The sequence below is a fragment of the Cucumis melo genome, chromosome 5 (genome assembly GCF_025177605.1).
Source record: "Cucumis melo cultivar AY chromosome 5, USDA_Cmelo_AY_1.0, whole genome shotgun sequence".
In the NCBI taxonomy this organism is placed as follows: Eukaryota; Viridiplantae; Streptophyta; class Magnoliopsida; order Cucurbitales; family Cucurbitaceae; genus Cucumis; species Cucumis melo.
Genome location: NC_066861.1, coordinates 2,999,096 through 3,019,471, shown reverse-complemented (window position 1 = coordinate 3,019,471; position 20,376 = coordinate 2,999,096). Strand labels below are relative to the sequence as shown.

Sequence of the window (20,376 nt, the reverse complement as noted above, 5' to 3'; positions counted from 1 at the left end):
AATAATAGTTTCTTGTTAATTTTATTTCTTATTAGTATCAAGCTTGTTTTTCGCTACATCCAACGTATTGAGCGCAAGAGTTTCGAAATGTTACGGTTCATATCTTTTGTTATTTGGCTCGCCAACTCTCTCTTTCCAGTTGGATTATTTTTCTACGTATAGTTCCTCTCCCTTAAAAGACCAATAAATAGTCTGTGGTATTATATTCCCATCAACAGAGATCAAGTGTCGCGTAGTGGCTTTGACTATATGTAGACTCAAGTGGCTTAAAGCTTTACTCGGGAGTTTTGGGACAAATCATCCTCCTGTCATAAAATTATTTGGTGATCAGAATAAGCCAGAAATATGGGATATTACTCAAGACCCAGTTTTTAAAAAACGTATAAAACATATTGATGTAGATTGTCCTTATGCTTACGATGTTGCTCAAGATGACACCATTGATTCATTATCGTGTTTCTACTTAAAAGAAGGCTTCGAGCAAACAACAGTTTCCTTATCTTCTCCCTCCACTGGATTCATGATACTCATACTAGGAATTAGGAAATATATCTTCGTGGATTTTGATAATATATATTCCATACAAAATGTATTGAGTTTTTTTTAATAATATGTACTAAGTTAATAGTCATGACATGCACTTACGCATCTCAAAGAATTAGGTTGGCATCTCTCTGTTTTTTTAAAGAGATATGATCGGGTAAGTAAGTGCACCCAGACCATCTCTATTAGATGAACACTCATTTAGCACCCTCATCATTCTCATTTCATTAATAATAAGAGTTTAGTACAGAGAAGCAAGGGAAAACACAAAAAAGGGCTAGAGATAAAACCCCAATACAAGTAACCGATCGTCAAAAATTAAACAAAGGCATGAAGATTTAAAGTTAAAGTGCTCAGGCCATAGTTGACAAAAAGGGAGATCTACTGGTTCAGTATTCGGTAAGAGCTTGAATGTCTTCCAAAGCTCGAAAATCAATTTTTCACGGTCTTTGAAAATTCTATTATTTCTTTCCTATCAAATAGACCACAAAAAAGATGATATCATATTGAAAATGACGGTGCCTTTTTAGATGGAGCACCTCTCTTTTAACTCACTCACATCACACCTCTAACACGAAAATTATTATATTTTTTTAGATAGACTTACTCTACATGAAAACCTAAGAAAACACCTTTTATTTTATTTTAAATTTTTTTTCTTTTTTGGTAATTCATTTTGTGTTTTTAAAAATTAATGCAGCTTTTTTCTGTTGGGAATTTATATTTAAGATTTAATTTCATTCTTTTAGAAATTTCATTTTCATTTTGTGGGGGTGCACCTAGTTGTTATGGTACCAATACCAACTGTCCCTCCATTTGGTGAGACTTTAATTAAATTAGAAGATAAGATTCATTATGGAAAATACAAATAATAGCAAACTTTAAATAAAAATAAGAAAGAAAAAAAAAACATGAACAACAACAACAATAATAATAATTGATAATAAAACATTCTTGTGGGTGTAATAAGATTTTATAAATATCCAACAAAAATTAAAACATTAAAAATCAAAATTAAATATAATAGAGTATTTTTTCTTTTTGCGAAATTTCTATATTATTGAATAAATTATAATATATTTTATATATATAAAAAGTTAAAAAAACTAACTAAAAAACTAAATACCAAAAAGAAAAATAATAATAAAAAATACTAATGATTTGTAAACCCTAGTTTTCTTTTTAACATCTTTATAGAAATTAATATGTAATAACGTATATTTCTAAAATATTTATAAGATTTTTTAAACTAATAATCGCTCCATTTTATTCTCTTTCTCTCCTCTACAATGCTTAAATCATTTTCTAAAGAAAAATAATATAAATATATAATTTTGCATAAATAAAATCATAAAAAAAAATTGTGAGTGTGTTTTTTTTTTCTCTAGATGATTATTTTAAACGCATTTCATATAAGAATTTGATTAAAATAACTATGAAATATGTATATTTTACATCAACTTAATAAAAGCTTGACTCGTAACTTGAAAGCCTAAAAATTAATTAGAGGATGGATTAAAGAGGCAAAAAAAGATAACATTTATAGATTGACAATAAACAAATAGAAAATAATGAAGTTGAGGCAATTAAAATAAATATTTATTACATTGAAAAAAAAATTGAACAGACGTTTAACTAGTATAGATCTTCTATCAGCTTCAAAACTAAAAGGTTGGATTCAGTCACCTTATATATTGTAAAAAAAAAAAAAAGATAAATATTCACTCTTCTGGATTCCTAACTAGTTGTTCGTTAGAGTGTGATCGTCTCAACAGGATAGTGTAGAGTAACAAACTCTAAACTCGAGTAAAAGAATCGAACCTCAAATAACCATATCAATGCAGATAGGCTACATTCTCGAGACTTTGGAGAAAAAGAATCAAACAAGAGAGGAATAAGAAAAGTAGAGAGAATGTTTTTAGAGATGAATAGAGAGCTAAAATTTGAGATGTCTCAAATATAGAAAATATAGCAACTATATATATATATATATAGTTGCACGTACTTGAGTTTGTAACTCTCTAACAAAGTGTACGTACCATTAGGGAAAAACACTCTTCCAAGAATAACTCCATATATTAAATGTTGTTATCATTATTATTATTAAAAACTCATGTTAGAAGCATAGGCTAATATTTCACCTTTCTTTATTTCTAAAAATTTAAAATTCCATGTGAAGAAAAATCACTACACAATTCTAATTTATTTAGTGATGTAAATTTAATTTGAAATGTTTTCACTAATACTATGTAAAGTAATTATAATATAGAATTCGTTTTCTTAATATAGAAGGTTTGAAGTATACAACTTTTTTTTTTTTTAATAAAAAGGAAATTATATAATGGATGGCCAAGCTATAACCTCTCAATTGAATTATTCGAAAAATTCTAAAAAGGAAAAAAATATGTAATTAATAAAAAAAACATATTTCCATTTTTAATAAACATCTCAACCCCATAAGCATACTCAGATGACGTTCTATTCTTTTGCATCCACGACTTCTCCATATTATATAAGATGCAGTTTAATCTAAAAAAAAAATCAACAAAACAACGAAATTAAGTAAACTTAAACTGAATCCATATTCCAAAAACTAACAAGTTCTATATAACCCAAACCAAAAGCCTCTATATTATACACAAAACCAATGAATTCTATCCAATGAATTACTATGTATAGTTGAAGCTATCAAAAGACGAAGTCATTGTTCGAGTTGGTACCATAAAGTTAAAGCTGAAGTTTACCGACATAATGCGATTAAGATCATTAAAAATTTCAAGATATAAAAACAAATTTATTGAGAATACTTTTCTTTTTTTAAAAAAAAAAAAAGACCACTGAAGTGCATGTGAGTGGATTTACCACCTTAAAGATAATTCATAATAAATAAATATACATCATCCTCTATGCCTTTTTCTTGGTTACAGCGGAAGACTTTAAAATGTTTTGAAAAAGGAAATTTGAGACTTTTCTTTTTCAATGTTTTGTTGGAGGAAGAAGAAACAATTTCAAATATATCATAAAATTAAGAATTAAAATTTTGAGATTTAAAAGTGGTTTTTCTTTTAATGAGATGTAATGGTTGCATGGGTATAATACTGTACTTTAAACAGAAAATACATCACCAAAATATGCTAACAAATACCCAACACCAATAATTTAAAATATAATGTTGGTGTATAAGTAGTATATCGCATTAACTCAACAACATCGTATCACTACATTTGAAAAGAAGAATTTATATCACTACTAATAGTTCTTAAATATGCATTTTTTTTCTCTCAAAGTACATACTGCTACAACAACAGCCCACTGAAAATCTAATTTCAAGCGTCGCATTGATGTATGAATAATTCATCCAATTCACTCAAAATGATTGTTAATATGATCAATTAAACCATTATAAGCTGTAAGCTGTAATATAATATAGTAGATATATGCATGTTGAAACACTAATTAAATTAAATTTATCTCAAATCGTCAAAAAGCAGAAGTTGATGATGAAAACAAATTTAATATAACATATAACATTTTCTCTCACGACTTGAAATGTAAAGAAAAGCCCAGAAATCAATATGAAAAGGTAGGGAAACAACTATACAACTATAATTACTATGCTATGCCTTTCCCTCCTCAACTCCCTTTCCCATCACTTCATCCTTTACTTAAATTTATAAACTTCTAAACTTTTAAATTCAAAAACTTAAATTCACCCACAAAATTCGTAACCTCTTGTGTGATACCCTATTAAATAAAAGATTCAAATTTATGTAGCCAACGTGTTTGATACCATAAAAAAAATAAATATTAGATATCAAGAATCAACAAGAATCAACCTGAACTTGGAGTCTTTGTCCTTCCTATTCCTTTCCAAATGCTTTCTAATCGAGACAGCCTTCTTAATCAAATGGTAAAGATCCTCAGGAATCTCCGGAGCAAGCCCTTTTGATAGTAATAAAAAAACACACATTCAATTACCACAACAGCTAAAACCTAAAACTAATACATTAACATATACTCAATCATCCATATCTATCCTGGTAATAGCTAAAATCTAAAACTAATACATTAAAATTTCGAATTGATGAACAAGAAGAACAAGTACAATACCATGAGCTTTAAGAATGCGCAAGATCTTATTGTCAGTAACACTCTTAACCTCAGCAGTACCGTGAGAATCACGAAGAATGACACCGATGCAAACTATATCCTCACCTAAATCATCCAAGCGGAAAGGTGAGATGGAAACAAGAGAAGATTAGAAAACAGTTGCATATGGTCTAGAAAATTAGAAAAAAGTTGCATATGGTCTAGAAAATTAGAATATATCCTCACCTAAACCATAAAAAAATTAGAAAATTAGAAAACAAGATCAATTACACTGATTTTTGAAGATCACCTCCACTATTACACAGCTGCATATGGTCTCTCAAATCTAAAAGTCTCTACATTCCTACTTTATTGCCGATATTATAAGAACTTCTTGCAACTACAGCAATGATATAGCTTTATTTTCTCCATTCATTTTCCTGCCCAAGTTAAGCTAATTCTAAAGAGAATAGTTTTTTGATTCCTTTCTTTGAACCCAGTAGAAAGTAAGAACTTCCAGTTTGACCAACATTTTAACATAGCACAACATCTCTAATCTGGTTGCCTACCTGTCACTACACCTCATCTACCAAATACAAGAAGCTTATACTAAACGCAACTCCAGCCATTTCATCCTTATTTACAGCATTATTGTAATTAATTTATGCTTTTCAAGATTCGTCGACGCCAATAAAGCCCGCAACACAAATCTTCCAATGCCTTGACAACTTTCCCTTGTCTAAGAATCCATAATCTAAATCGAAATCAAAAAACATGCTAAAAACCCCAAATGAAAGAAGATGGAAATTTTACCGTGAGAGGATGTATTTTGTGAACGCGGACGAATTTGATTCCAAGAGTGGGCGAACCTGGTTGCTGGTTGATGTGAACGCAGACTAGCGGATGAGTTTCAAAAAACCTGGTTGCTGTGAACGCGGTTGCTGTGAACACGATTGCTGTGAACGGGGACGACCGGACGAGTTTCTTTAGAAGGAGAGAAATGCGGCCGAATTTGATTCCAAGGGTGGGTGAACAGAACAACAATCGATCGAAATGGTGGCGGCGATAGAAATGGTGGCGGCGATAGAAATGGCGGCGTCGATTAAAATTGTGGCGTCGATCGGAGAAGAAATGAAGGAGATTTGGAGAAGAAATGAAGGAAGTTCAGAGAAGACGAGGGTCGAATAGATTTGGAATCTAATAGGTCGAAAAGGTAAAGTAAGAGAGAGAATTCACGAAAAAAATTATTAAAAAAAAATTAAATGGACCTTTAATGTCGGTGGAAAACCGACATTAAAGTGTCTATTTTTTCACAAAATAAAAATATTAAAATTAAAATTTAAATGGACCTTTAATGTCGGTTCTCAAAATGGCGGACCTTTAATGTCGTTTTAAAACCGACATTAAAGCTTAGTCTTTAATGTCGGTGGAAAACCGACATTAAAGATCCGCCTTTTCAAAACCGACATTAATGTTCTTTTTTCATTTTTCCCAAGCGACATTAAAGCCTATATTTATTCTAGTGTTAAGTTAAGCTCTTGTTACAAATTTGGTTGGCTTATTTTATTAAAGGCAAAATTGGACCATCAATTCCTTAATAAGGTTATTAACAAATCAAATCTGTATGTTTAATATTTATTGATAATTATAAGAGGATATATTTTCAGAAGTTGGTTAATATTTATTAATAAATAATAAGAAGTTGGCTTTGGTTGCTTTTTTGGTCTTGACCTAAAATACAACTTGTGAGCTTTAGTTATAAACACAGTTGGTTTAATATTTATTAAAAAATAATAAGAAGTGGGTCGAGTGGTATATTTATTTATGTGGAAGACATAAGTGGGGATGGATGTCGAACTGATTCTGCATTGAGAAAGTCTTTTACGAACTAATAAGTTTGTGTGGTTGTAGTGTTAAACACCCTTGTTACTGGTATATCGAGTGATCACTTGGTTGAGAAAATTTGTGCAAGTTATTAGGAGAGTTTAATATTGAAGGTTATTTTGAGGAGTCTCTCACAGGGGGAGCCTAGACAATGAGACACAAGGTTGAAACATGCAGCCTAGATCGAATCCCTTGTTCACACATATATCAAGTGATTTAGAGGGAGCTTAAACGTTTATCTTGTAGAATTAAAGTCGTGCTTTTCAAGATAGAGTTGATTATTGATAAGTTATATGTTTGTGATTCTCTTAAATCTTAATAAATGATCTTTTCAATTAGGATAAAGGTCCCCAAATGTAGGTGTGATTATATTGAACTAGGTTACCAATGCATACATGTCGTTGGTGTTCTATTCCGTCTTTTCTTATTGTTATTTATGTAGTTACTTCAGTTATTAGCTTATATAAGTCATTAAGTTAATTATGACTTCTTTTTCAAGATCCCACTAATCTTTGATCCATCTAATTTAAATCCTAAAGTTCAATATTCAAATTATCTAATTAATTTAAATGTCATATTTTCTCTCTTTCTTAATGTCGTTAAATATACCGAATATATTTAACAATTTACTCTAGAAAATTAAATCAAACAATTTAAATTCTTTCATCACACTATTCTAAGGAAAACTTTGATATGAGAAAATAGGGGTTCTAATGAACCTACAATATTTCATGATCTTCAACAATCCTGACTAAACTCTTTAAACTAGTTAACCAACATCCGTTACCTACCATGACTGTCCACTATATAGCTCGTAGTCAAAATAATCACCAACACTTATTGAAAATTATAATAATAATGCTGTCTACAAGTTTTAGGACATAAAACCCAACAAAGTTAATTAGCACTTAAGGGAACAAACAAGCTCTCTACTAATTCTAGAAGCGGGACAAGAGTGAATTCCTTCTTACACCTTATGTCATCAGCTATCTACCCCGTCTTATCCCTAAAATGGGAGGCCTATTGAGTTTAGTGCTAATTAGCTGCTTTCACCCACGTAGATCTAAGGATAATCCCGTAATAAAATAAGAATTCATAGTTAGCTCAATATTAAGATCAAGTTACCTAAGCCATCAAATTTGAAATAGTTAGTTTTAAAGAGTAAACGGTGTATGGTGTTATAAAGTAAAAGTGACTATTTTATGGTCCAATTTTATACAAACTCTTTGCATAGAATGTCCCCAATTACATGTCTCTATATAAGCGATTTAGAATCACATCGTTTGTTTTAAAGACAAAATGGGTCACATCCATAGTGAACGTCCCCAGAATAAGGTTCTAGCCTATTCATATACTATAGATCTTTTAGCCTATTAACTCAAACTTGATATCCACTTTATGTCATTACATAAAGTTCAAGTACTCATATAATAGTCATGGACCCGTCTATTGGATTCGAGGTTATAAAGTAAATCATTAATTCAGCCACTTCATTGAATAATATCTCAACATAACATCTAATTTATCGAATAATAGAATATATTTATCATTTACAAACCACAAATTTTAGGACATAAAACCCAACACATGAGTGCGAATGTGAGTGTGTGCAAGTTCAAGCCCCAACTTTTTTTCATTATCAATTAGTATTTTTCCTATGAATTTTGAAACTTATATTATATTTTTAATAGAAAAATTGTATAAGATGACAAAAAAATTTAGAAAAAAAAAACAGCTCATGGCACGTTTTTTTGCTTATTGCAAATATGACAAATAGGATGACTATGAGACAGTTATTGGAGAGCTATCAAAGGGTTATCTACATTTAAATTTGCTATTTTTGCAATTCATAAAATGTAGTGACATGGACTCTATTTTCATATAAATTTTTTTTGCTATTTTTGCAAAAAAATTCTTTTTTTAATATTATAATCTATAATAGAAAAGTTATATTACAATTTAAAAAAAAAAAGTTTCAAATGTTATATTTTCTTTGCCTGAATTTTATCATTCATATTTAATTAATTTTTACAAACATTAAACTTTGAGAGAAATTTAAAATTTATTGCAAATAGGGTGGCTAAAATTTAACATTTTGAAAGAATAAAAACTAAATTTGACTAAACGATAAAAGACAAATACCAAAATAATATCTTAACGTTTCTGTTATCTCATTCAAAGAAACATATACCAAATAAAAGAAAAGTGTTAGGTATATATCTAATGTTTTGAAAGATACAATTAAACTATATATATAGTTAGTTGTAAAACAAATGGGTAATTATAATAGGTAGCAATTTTTAGAATAATTATTAAGTATATAGCAATATTTTAAAAAAATTGCAAATATAGCAAAATCTATCAGTGATAGGCTTCTATCGTTGATAAATTCTTATGGTTTATCAGTGATAGACCAACATTTACTACATAGTCTATCAATGATAGACTCCTATCATTGATAGATTTTGACAGATTTTGCTATATTTGCAATTTTTTTAAAATGTTGTTATATACTTAATTATTTTGAATATAATTGTTACATTTGCAACTATCCCAAAACAAATACTTAATAAAAAATTCAAACACTCAACTTAAAAGGAGAGATACTAAAATGATAATTTAAAATTTAAAGGAAAAGTTTGGAAGTTTATATGAATGGATCAACCATAAATAAACCTAAAATGGTGTGTGTGGACTCGATTATTCACTCTAACATGTTTGAGTTTTAATGACACGAGGAAAGCAACATCAAAATGGGGAGAGAGAAAACTGTCATTAAAACAACAGCAAAAAGAACTGACATTTCATTTTTGGTGAGAAAAATTACAAAAGAAAATTTGAATTCTCTAAAATTTATCACCCTTTTTAATTGTAACCAAATTATATATGTGATTAACATTCACTAAGTAGAAGCTAATTCATATGTATTTTTCTATTTGAAAAAAGATAAAAAATCAATTTTTAATAGAAAAAGTATGAATTCGTTTCAAATCATTTCAATTCTTTAATTTTTATAAAAGGACAAGAATTATAATAATACAAAATGTTCAACTAAACATTTGAAACAAACTACTTTTTGTAATTACTTGATGATGTAGGAGTAGTAGTTGTCCAAATTGCTAGGTCCTGAATTATTGGTAGTAATTTAAACTGTAGTAAATGTTGAATAAGATTATAAATTGAAACACCAACAACCTCACTATCCTCTATAAGGTATATAGATTAAATTTCTGGTTGTGATCAATTTCACTTTGAGAGATAAAAGTAGTATTAAAATTCGATAAAAGTTTAAAATTAGATAATCAAGTTAGAGTTTTATTAATTATGACAGACAAAGTTGACAAACAAAACATGAAAAAAATAATAATAAGAAATTGTTAAGTATATTTTTTAGCAGAAACCAAAATATCTGTAATAAATATGCTTAATTTTTATAAAAACAAATGATTATTAAAGGGGGCCTAGAATTTTGGAAGGTAGATATGGGAAGTGTTTGAAAAAAGGATACAATTAAATTAGTAGATATACCAATGGATCCCCTTTCTTCTGTTTTCTTTGTCTCTTTTTCCCCTCTCTGTGATTTCAAGCCATTACTTTTATGATTAAGAGAATCAGAAGGGTTTTGGTGTGTATTATTTAGAATTTGGGGGAAGATAAAAGAATTAAGGAATGGATGAAATTAAAGAAAACTTCCACTTTGTTGTGTTTCATTGTAAAAATGAACATTAATTCTTCTATAAAATAGCACACAAAAAGGTAGGAAGCAAATTAAAACTGAGTATAGAATTGCAACTTATTGAAATGGATGTGCTCATCGCCTCATATTACGATGTTTCCACTTCCAAAACTCCTTCCAGAGACCCTCATCATCTTCCTCTTCCTCCATATCCATTTCCACTCTCAATTATTTCTTGAGAGAATGGAGAAGGGAAAATATATACACTGATAACCAAATAGAAAAAATAAAAGGGAAGAATGGAGAAGGAGCTAGGAAGAGAAGGTGATAATATTTTTTTCGTTTTTAGTGTGGAAAGAGTATATTTGAAATAATCTAAAATATAAAATATAATATAGGTTTTATAAAAAAAAAAAAAAAAAAAAAAAAAAAAAAAAAATTTACCCTTCTAAATTTTATCTCAATTTTTCTTTAGTCAAATAAAGTAATTAACCCTCAGATCATTTAGAATTGTTTTCAAAATTTTAGAAACTAAAATTTATATTTTAAAAATTACAGATGAATAGATATTAAACTTAAACTTTATAGATAGAAGCATTTCTTCTTCACTGTAATATTTATTATTACTTGAGATTATAGATGGAAACATAACTAGGAATCTTAGTGATGATAGAGTGATATTAAAATATCCATATGTTTCTCTTTCTTTTTTTGAAGCTAATTAAGGTGATAGCAAAGGTGGTGGTTGCTTGTCTCCTCCCCCACCCAAATTGACACCACAATTAATTCTCTTCTCTTTTCTTTATACAACACATATTTGCATTGTTATGACTCTCGTTTTTCCACCCATCAAAAAATATTTGGCTGCTTCTCTTCAATAATTTTGTCATATCTTGTTGGATAATTATTTAGTTTTCAGTGTTTTTTCTAATTTGAGTTTATAATAAACCTTCGTTCCATCTTTAAATTAATCTTTCTATCATATAATCCATTATTCTTGAAAGAAACAACTGCATGTCCATGTCCAACGACGACTCAATCAATATAGGATTTTGATACGGAAAACATATGGTCTTTGATGTGTTGTTTGGACTTGTAGTTCCTCAAAGTTGTTTCTACTATATTTATGTCTTCTTGTGGGTTGCTCTCTATTCCCTCTAAAACCTTGTGTGTATTGCTTATCATATCCCTCTATTATTTATTGATATATATATCAATTAATGGAAAGTAAGACATAAGGAGTTTGCTATAAATGTGTGGGTTTGGTTAAGATATTGGTTTGGATCTATCAAACAACCAACCATACTTTTTTAAAAAGGAAAAAGAGTTAGGTAATGTTTATCAAACCATTATTCTTTTTTTCTTTTTATTATCTCTTCTTTTTCTAAAATTCTAATTCATTTTAAATATTTTTTTAAACGGAAAGAAACTTGATTGATATAGATGGGTAGCTCTTTTTATAATATAGTTTAGTTTTTTAACAAAGTTGTTATGATCGAATGATGTTATCGTTTTCTTTTTTCTTTCCTTTATTTACTTTTTTTTTTTTTGAATGATTGTAGCGGGTGACAATTTGAGTTTAACGATTTGTAAACTTGTCACACTTTTTTTTTCATTTTACGGTTATAGCAAAAAATGTAGTATCAACTCAAGTGATACACTTGATACATTCGATATACACTTTGATACCGAATACTACCTGATACATCTAAAAACCCGATACACATATTTATGTATGTAAATGTTGAAAATGACAAAATACTAAAGAATAAGTAAATATGTCTATTTGACATTTTTGTAAATAAGTTATCAAACCTCAAGGTAAAACAAATGCAAAACACATTCTTAGGAAGCATTTAGGGGCAAGGAGTGAACTATTATAGTTAAATTGTTTTGTTTTGTATTTAAAGTGTAGATTTTTTTATTTTGGTTATAGTAGCATGTGTTTGTGGTTTATATTTTATGATAATAAATATATATTTTTCCTTTCCTAATTCTCTAACAAAAATTCAAAAGCTTTTTATCATAAATACAAGTATTTGGTATTTCAAGTGTGTATCAAGTATGTATATATATCATTAAATATGTACCAAGTGTATGTTACGTATATCAAGTGTGTATCGAGTGTATATCAAGTACTATATATCCACCATATATCCATTGTGTACCAAGTGTAAATCATGTGTATCAAAATGAGTAGGATATCAAGTGCATATTAGTAGTGTATCAAAATGTAGAATGTGTATCAAATATATCTTATGTATCTGATGTATCATGTAGATATAGCAAAATCTATCAATCATAAACTTTATCATTAATAGATTTTTATTACTATTAATGAAGTTCATCATTGATAGACTTCTATTAACATCAATGAAGTTTATCATTGATAGACTTCTACTAGCAATATGGTTTATCCGTAAGGGTTTGATCTAAAATTTCTATATTTATAAAAAAATTTATAACGTCTTATATCTTCAAGCTTTGATCATTATATTTTGCAACTGCTCCCGCTAAAAAACATGATTATTTTTTTCAACCTAAATTTTTACTTCCTTTGTAATTCACTTTGCACTTAATAGTAATATTTTGAATCTTAAAAAATATATTTACATCATACGTACTCACACAAAGTTAGCAGAGGAAAAATAGAGGTTTTTATCGATCAAAAGTACTTAGTGATACACTATTGAGGTTATATAGGTAGAGCAAACAAAAATAAACAAAAGGAAAAGACTAACCTACCCTTATTAGATAAAGACTAATCTACCCTTGGGATAAATAATAATAATAAAATATGTTAACATTCACTGCAAAACATGATGCTACAACGATAAGCATTAAGAGTTTGTCAGTCAAGAAAACAAATTTGTTGTGAAATGGAGTGTGCCTTAGTAAACATATCAACCATTTGCAAAGAAGGGGAAACAAACAACAAGGAAATATAATGTTGCCAAGTTGAAGATGATGACAAATGACATGAAAATCAATCTAAACATGCTTAGTTTGCTCATGAAAACTTAATTACATGTTATCTAAATAGTACTCTGGCTATCACAATACAATGGAATAGGATGACTAAAATATACATCCATATCTAGAAGCAACCAACGTGTTAAGATTTTGTCAAAAAGATTTAATGAGATTATCTTATTTTAATGAGTTATTTAATTCCAAAAAGCTTTTATTTTAGGAATTTTGTATCAATGTCTTTTTTAGGTTAATCTTGAGAACAAATATATATATACTACGGAACTTGTAGGTTTCAGTACGACTGATGAAAAAAAGGATTCGGTATTGCTAGTCGAAACTATCATTGCAGTAGCAAGCGGAAGAAGGTAGTGCAATTATCTATCTATGGTCGCAACGAGTTGATCTGTGATGAACTAAATGATGAGTAATATGAAAGAATAAGTAATGATCAAGAGATCGTCTTCAATTCAGAGAGAGTATGGAGACATCTTCAAGTAGATTCACTCATATGTTCAAGGGGAGCCTGAACTCTTAAGTCATTAAGGGCTTTAATATAGTCATATGCTTGAGTCGAATATCACTTACTGTATTGATGTATATTGACTATGTGAATCTAAATAATATTACTCATCTCAGTTATGCACAACTCCACAAACGTAGGTTCTATTTACCGAACTGGGTTACCAAAGTTTTCTATATTATTTACTTCTATTGTCCCTTTAGCTAATACATCAATCAATTACTTAAAAATTAACTAGAGGATATATTGACTATCTCATAACTTTTTCACAATATAAACAAACAATTTATTTGACATGTAGTTGAGACCATGATACGATACTTTGCTTCTATAGAAAATCAAGAAATAACTTTGTTTCTTACTTTTCCATAAAATAAGAGAATCATCCAGAAAATATAAAATCCAATGGTCGACTTGCAATCCGTAGGATCACTTGTACAATTAGTATAGGAGAAAGCACACCATTTTAGAGATGATGTACAAGCAAACAAGAGACTTTAAAGTCTAGGATCACTTTTCAAATTTGGATTCTAGGATCACTAGTCAAATTTGAATATGAGTGCCTTGAATATACCTGAGTATACAAAGGACAACAACCCAAAGTGGGGTAGGAGCATTGACAAATTGGCTAATCACGTGAACTATATATGCAATATCAGGACAAGATCAGTCACAATAAGATAATCAAACTCTCCAACAATAGTATGATACAAGCTGGAATCTGACAAAGGAAAGCCCATTTGATAGAGAGTATCGAGCATTGGTCTCAAGAGGAGTATCCACAGTTCTATTGTCAATGAGACGAGCATGATCAAACAATTAGCTATATATACTTTATAACTAAGATAGGAGATAACCTTTTGAGAGAACATGCAACCTCAATACCCAAACAATAGCGTAGTACTCCCAAGTATTTCATTGCAAAACAACGAGATAACTCTGATTTTAAAGATTCTATTCCAACACATTCACCACCGGTAATAATCAAGTTATCAACATACAAGAACACAGTAAAATTTAGCTTATGCATCTATACGCTTGACAAATAATTGTAGAATCATGAAGACTAGGAATAAAACCAATCGATGTGATTAATGTGAAGAGCTTTTCAAACCAACCACGAGTTAGTGCTTGTTTCAGACCATAAAGTGCTTTACAAAGCCTACACACTTCACCGGATTGGTGGTTAATACAAGGAGGATAAGGAGTCATACTAGCCTTCTTCGTGAAGATCACAATTTATAAAAACATTTTGAGAGACATCCATTTGAGTTATTTTCCATCGACTAAAAGAAGTCACAACAATAAATTAAACGTGGATATAAATATCTCTTCGAATTTTATTTATATATATAAACACACACTCATGTAAAAGTGTTACAAACTTTGAATCTCCATCACCAAACTATTGAACAAAAAAAAAAGGTATATATTCTAATAGAGTATAATAATTTCAGTAGCATACAAATAATCATGAGAATTAGATAGGGAACTACAACCCTCAACTTTTTTTGGTCTTGTTGGAAAGTGTTACCATTTTTTATTATACTGAAAGAACTAAAAAGATGAATTATATTTTCTTAAAAAGAAATACATTATAACATTATAACCTTAATTAGCCATCTCTACCTCTTCCTACTATTATTCTGTTATTGTTATTGTTGCTGTTATTATTATTATTATATCGTTGTGTCTATATTTTAGGGTTTTGTAATGTGGTTTGGTCTGTTGGTGTCTTCTTCTGTTCATTTTTAATTTAAAGAACTATATATGTATATATATATATATTAAAAGAAAAGCAGTAAAGTAGGTGAATTAATTAATAGGATAAAATTGATTTTCAGTAATAATTAATGACACGAATTTCAAATAGAATTTATGATAGATTTAATGTCACTTGTCCAACTCACCATGTTATTTTGCATCAATTTTACGGTAGTGTAAATGCAAATACCAAATATCCTTGGGAGGCAGAGGCACACACTACAAGTAGCAAATTTATTCTTAGAATAAAAATTATTACTACAATTTATTTACATATTAAATGAACTCTAAATTGTTGAAGAAAATTAATTACATACTGAAATATCTTTGTAGAAATGGAATCTCATCCATTCGTTTATATTTAAATTTTTGGATTTTAAATAAAAAGTTAGTTGTAAGATTTTAATCTTACTTAAAAAAAAAATGAGGCTAAAGAAATCATGGGAACATAGTTTTCGAAATTTAGAAACAAAAATAAAATAGTTATCATGCCATCTTTATAGATCATTATATGTGGGTGGGTGAATGCAATTAATTTTTTTATACTTTACTAACCCTTCCCTTTAATTGTGAACTTGAATGTAAGGATTTGAACACAAAACATCCTAAACCATGCATTACTTTGATGTAATTTTATATCGCTAATTGACCTAAAAACTTAAGTTGATGGGTGAAGGTGAATTTAATTGTATACGACTTAACACTTCTCTCGCTTATATGAGCTCAATATATGTAGAAGGCTCAACAAGTACAAGTGTAAACAAATATTAAATGAAAAGGAAATAATATATATTACAAGCGTTTGATGAATATAGGATCTCCCTAGACTACATGTTGTAATACCTATCTTAAATCACCAATCAACCCAAAAGTTTAATTTGATGGGTGAAGGTAGATTTAACTATATATCATCTAAAACTTCCCCTTAAGCTTATTAAGCAGGTTGCTTCAAAATGTCTTGGGTTCAAGCTCCTACAACGTTATTTCTTCTCCCCAAATAATATAAATTTTCACTTGCTTTGGTTATTCTTCATATTTCAAGTTCGCAAGTGAAGGAGGATATTAAATATAGTATTAAATCTGTTCTTGCTCATCTACTTAAGTTTTTTTTGGTCAATTAGTAATTTAAGAATTAATGAAATAGTTAATAGTAATTTTAAGTTTTAAGAGTTTATGCATATTCATAATTATTGAAATACATAAATTGTAAGTGAAGTCATGATCATGTCACCTATGTTTTGTTTTGTTTTTGTTTTTTCTTTTCTTTTTTGTTAACTATATACTTAACATTTATAAAGTGGTTTGATATCTGTCATATCCCATATATAATTTAAATGTTGTGCCTAGAAAAAGTAAAGGGATCTTTGTTCAAAAATGAAAAAAAAAAAAAAAAACCCTAAAATTGTGAACACAAGATCCCTAAAATATAAGTGAATATGTACTTTTTTGGACAACTACTAAAACAATTGGTTTCTTTATCTTACATGTGATGGTTTCTTATAAGTGTTTGAATAGGTATGTTTCTAACTATAAAAGAAAAAAAAATTGTTTTCAAGTATTATTTAAAAAATCAAACAAAAAATATGCATACTTAATTTTCTTTTTTTTCTTTGGGATATTTTCATTTTTAAACCATTAAAACATCACTTAAAATAGGTGCTTCAAAAATAATAAAATATTAAAACCATTACTTTGGTAAAGAAAAAATTACCATCAAATGTTAAAATGATAATTGTTATTTTCTACATCAAAACGGACAAAATTTGTAGTATGAATGTATCAATTTCTACTTTCATTCATAAACTAACATGTCAATAAATAAATGATACATTAATTTATTGTGTGAATAATCTACTCTGCCTTGTTCTTAAATGATATAATTAAGATGACAAGTAATAATGATGGTTGGATAACATATTTTGCTTTACTATTTCTTCAAATTTTCCCCTATATATCAATACTAATTGTATTTTTTAGATTAAAATACAACTTTCGTTTTCATATTTGTAGGTTTTGTTCAATTTATTAGTCCCTATACTTTGCTTGTTCAATTTTAGTTTGTGTGTACTTTCTATAAATACTAAATTTAGTTACTTAAATTTAATTTTATCGATATTTATATAACAATATTTTCATGCAAGAATATAAAATATGTGGATGTAATTTCAAAATTTACTGATAACGTTCTTTTTTAAAAACAATATAAATTAGTATTGAGATTAAATTTAAGATTTATTAAAAACACAAACTATAATTAAACAAACTTCAAAAACAATTTCTTAGGATTAACTTACAAAACAAAAGCAAAAATTTTAACTTATAAAATTTAATGTCTTAAAGTTTGAGTAAACATATCGTTGTTATTGTTCTTATTATTATTATCATTATTAGGAGTATTTTTAAAATAGAACAAAAATTCAGTGTCATAAACAATGACAGAAGTGAATCAATATTTATCTGATGGATCTAAATAAAAATTATTTTATAGATATTTTAATTAGTTTGGTAATTTACAATAATTGTTATTGTTATTATAATAGTAGGGAAAGAGAGATATCACTTTATTAAATTTAGAGAAGAAATAAAGAAATGGAGGGAGAGAGAGGCTGAAAACGAAGAAGAAAAGAATAAATGATTGAAATATGACCCTTGACCACCATGCAATATTAGTTCAACATATTAAATAAACTATCACTTACCAAACATCTTGAATCATCAGATCGTCATCATCCTCATGAACAACGTAGAAGTGATATAAATATATATATAGTGTTTCTGAAGAATAATTTAAACTCACAAATCCCAAATGAAGAACGTAAGAGATGGACTGAAAAAGTAATGGTTGTTTTTCTTTCGTTTTCACGCCACCTTTTTAGGAGCCGTCATCTTTCCATTTGCGCCATAGTTCTTAGCATGAAAATCCGAGAACAAAGCCAGAAGCGACGAGTAAAATACGACATTAAAGCACCATCCCCAAACACCAGCACATCCCGTCCCTTTATGTGTGACATGAAAATATAGCATCAAAGCCAACACCACGAAGCTAAACTGAAACTGCACAATCTGACACTCTGTCACAAGCCTCTTCCATCTTGGCCTAATCCCAAGTGCACACGACAAGTAATATGTGTACATCAACACATGAACCGACGAGTTTGTTACTAATACCAACGGAAACAACGACTGCGACGAATGAAGCCATAAGTAACACATAATCACAACCGTTGCGTGGTGGTACACATGGAGGAATGTCAGCCGTTTGGTCGACCCACTCAAGATGATCAAGAAGGTATCGATGAATTCCACGATCTTGGAAAGGTAGAAGATGTAGGCCCAGAAGAAGAGAGGGCCACGTGGAGGGGTTTTTAGGGGAAGACAAAGAATGTAATGAAGGTGAGGTGCGTGGGAGAAAGTGGAGAGTGTGCATCCCAGGGCCATTGTGAAGGAGAGAGCAAGGAGGATAAGGTTATGAACGACTGAGATTCGTTTGAGAATGGTGGGAGGGAGGGGAGGAAGAGAGAGGTTGGAGAGGAGGAAGGTGAGGGAGAGGTAAGAGATGACAGTGACAGTGAGGAAAAGTGGAGAAGAACCCAAGGTTTCACCTTGAGACCATGAGAAATTGAGGATTTTTGGGTGGTTTACAAGCCAGTAATAGAGACTATCAGTGATTGTTAGACTCATTTTTCAACCACGCGCCGCCGTGAGAAGTGGTAGGTAGTAGTATAATACTTGGTGGTAGTGGTGAAAGAAATGAGAAAGAAGGAAGGGGTTTAAATTAGAAGAGAAAGAGAAGTGAATGAATGTGTGTGTGTATTCTAAATGTTTTTGGGACTGCTCCTATTTCGTAGCTGGAAAGATGTCAGCGTTTTGTATTGGGCAGCACAATATTTATAAGGCCATATGTAGAAGAAAACACAAGGCCTTCAACCTTTCACTACTACAAATGGAGTACCCTTTTCTCTTGAAATTAGTGAAAAGAGATGGGCACTTTGATAATGGCTATAATTAAGAGAGAGATAGAGATAAAAGGGCTACTGTCATTGTAGAATGGGGAAACTCACTACTTACTTTCTTCTCATCTAACTTTTTAATTATATCCATTTAATGTTCTTTCTCAAAATGACAATTTTTTTTGTCACTTAAATCATTCATTGGGATGTGGTTCATAGGGGATGGAAGTGTCACTTTAAGATTTGTTGAACTCAATGATTTATAAGTGAAAATGGGAATAGTTATGGTTATTTGGGTAAGAATGATACTCGTGTTGTTACTAGAGATGGAAGTGTCGTTTAATTTGAGATGGTTTGGAATGAATGTTTACCACATATATGATTGTCTTATTAGCAGCAAGCAGAAGTTTTCATGACATACTTTAATTACAACTCAGAAAAGCAAGTATGTATTTCTCTAATAAATTAAAGCACCTAATCATGATTGTATTGTGGAATAATATGTTACCAAGTCACCAACTACCCTTTGTTATGGATGGCGGAACCAAAATTCTAGGTACTTAGGAAACAAATTCGTATTAAATTAAAGGAATTTGATATTTTATAAATTGGACGAAAACTTAAAATATGGATTTTAGTTATTTTTTATTCATATTTGTCTTAAGGAAACCATTGATAGAGAGAGAGACTCCAGGTAGCACAAATTTTTAAGGTCACTATGCTTGATTGTATACCCAGCTTCATCAACCATGTCCATTATGAATATATGAACCATCAACCGATACTCCCTAACTTAGAAGGTAGGCTAATGTTATGTAAAATGGAGGAACTAAAGCATATATATATGATTAGTATAGAAGAAATATCAAGAAACATCAGAGAATACACAAAATAATTAAGATTTCCCTCCTTATTCAATTTTCGGAGACCCCTTATCCACATCAACCACAACTTTCATTGCCTTTAAAAAGAGTCTC

At 29.4% G+C, this 20,376-nt stretch overlaps 1 protein-coding gene across 1 annotated transcript; it reads right to left on the bottom strand.

The window, feature by feature from the left end:
- Nucleotides 1-18,081: 18,081 nt before the first annotated feature.
- LOC103491306 (elongation of fatty acids protein 3-like) lies at nt 18,082-19,407 on the bottom strand. Its single transcript, XM_008451192.3, has one exon. It carries the CDS (start codon nt 19,128-19,130, stop codon nt 18,309-18,311), a length of 822 nt encoding a protein of 273 aa, XP_008449414.1. The 5' UTR covers nt 19,131-19,407; the 3' UTR covers nt 18,082-18,308.
- Between the last annotated feature and the right edge of the window lie 969 nt (nt 19,408-20,376).

What these genes read in the sequence shown, in the direction of transcription:
- LOC103491306 (XM_008451192.3), bottom strand. Translation starts at nt 19,130, where the DNA reads ATGAGTCTAACAATCACTGATAGTCTCTATTACTGGCTTGTAAACCAC.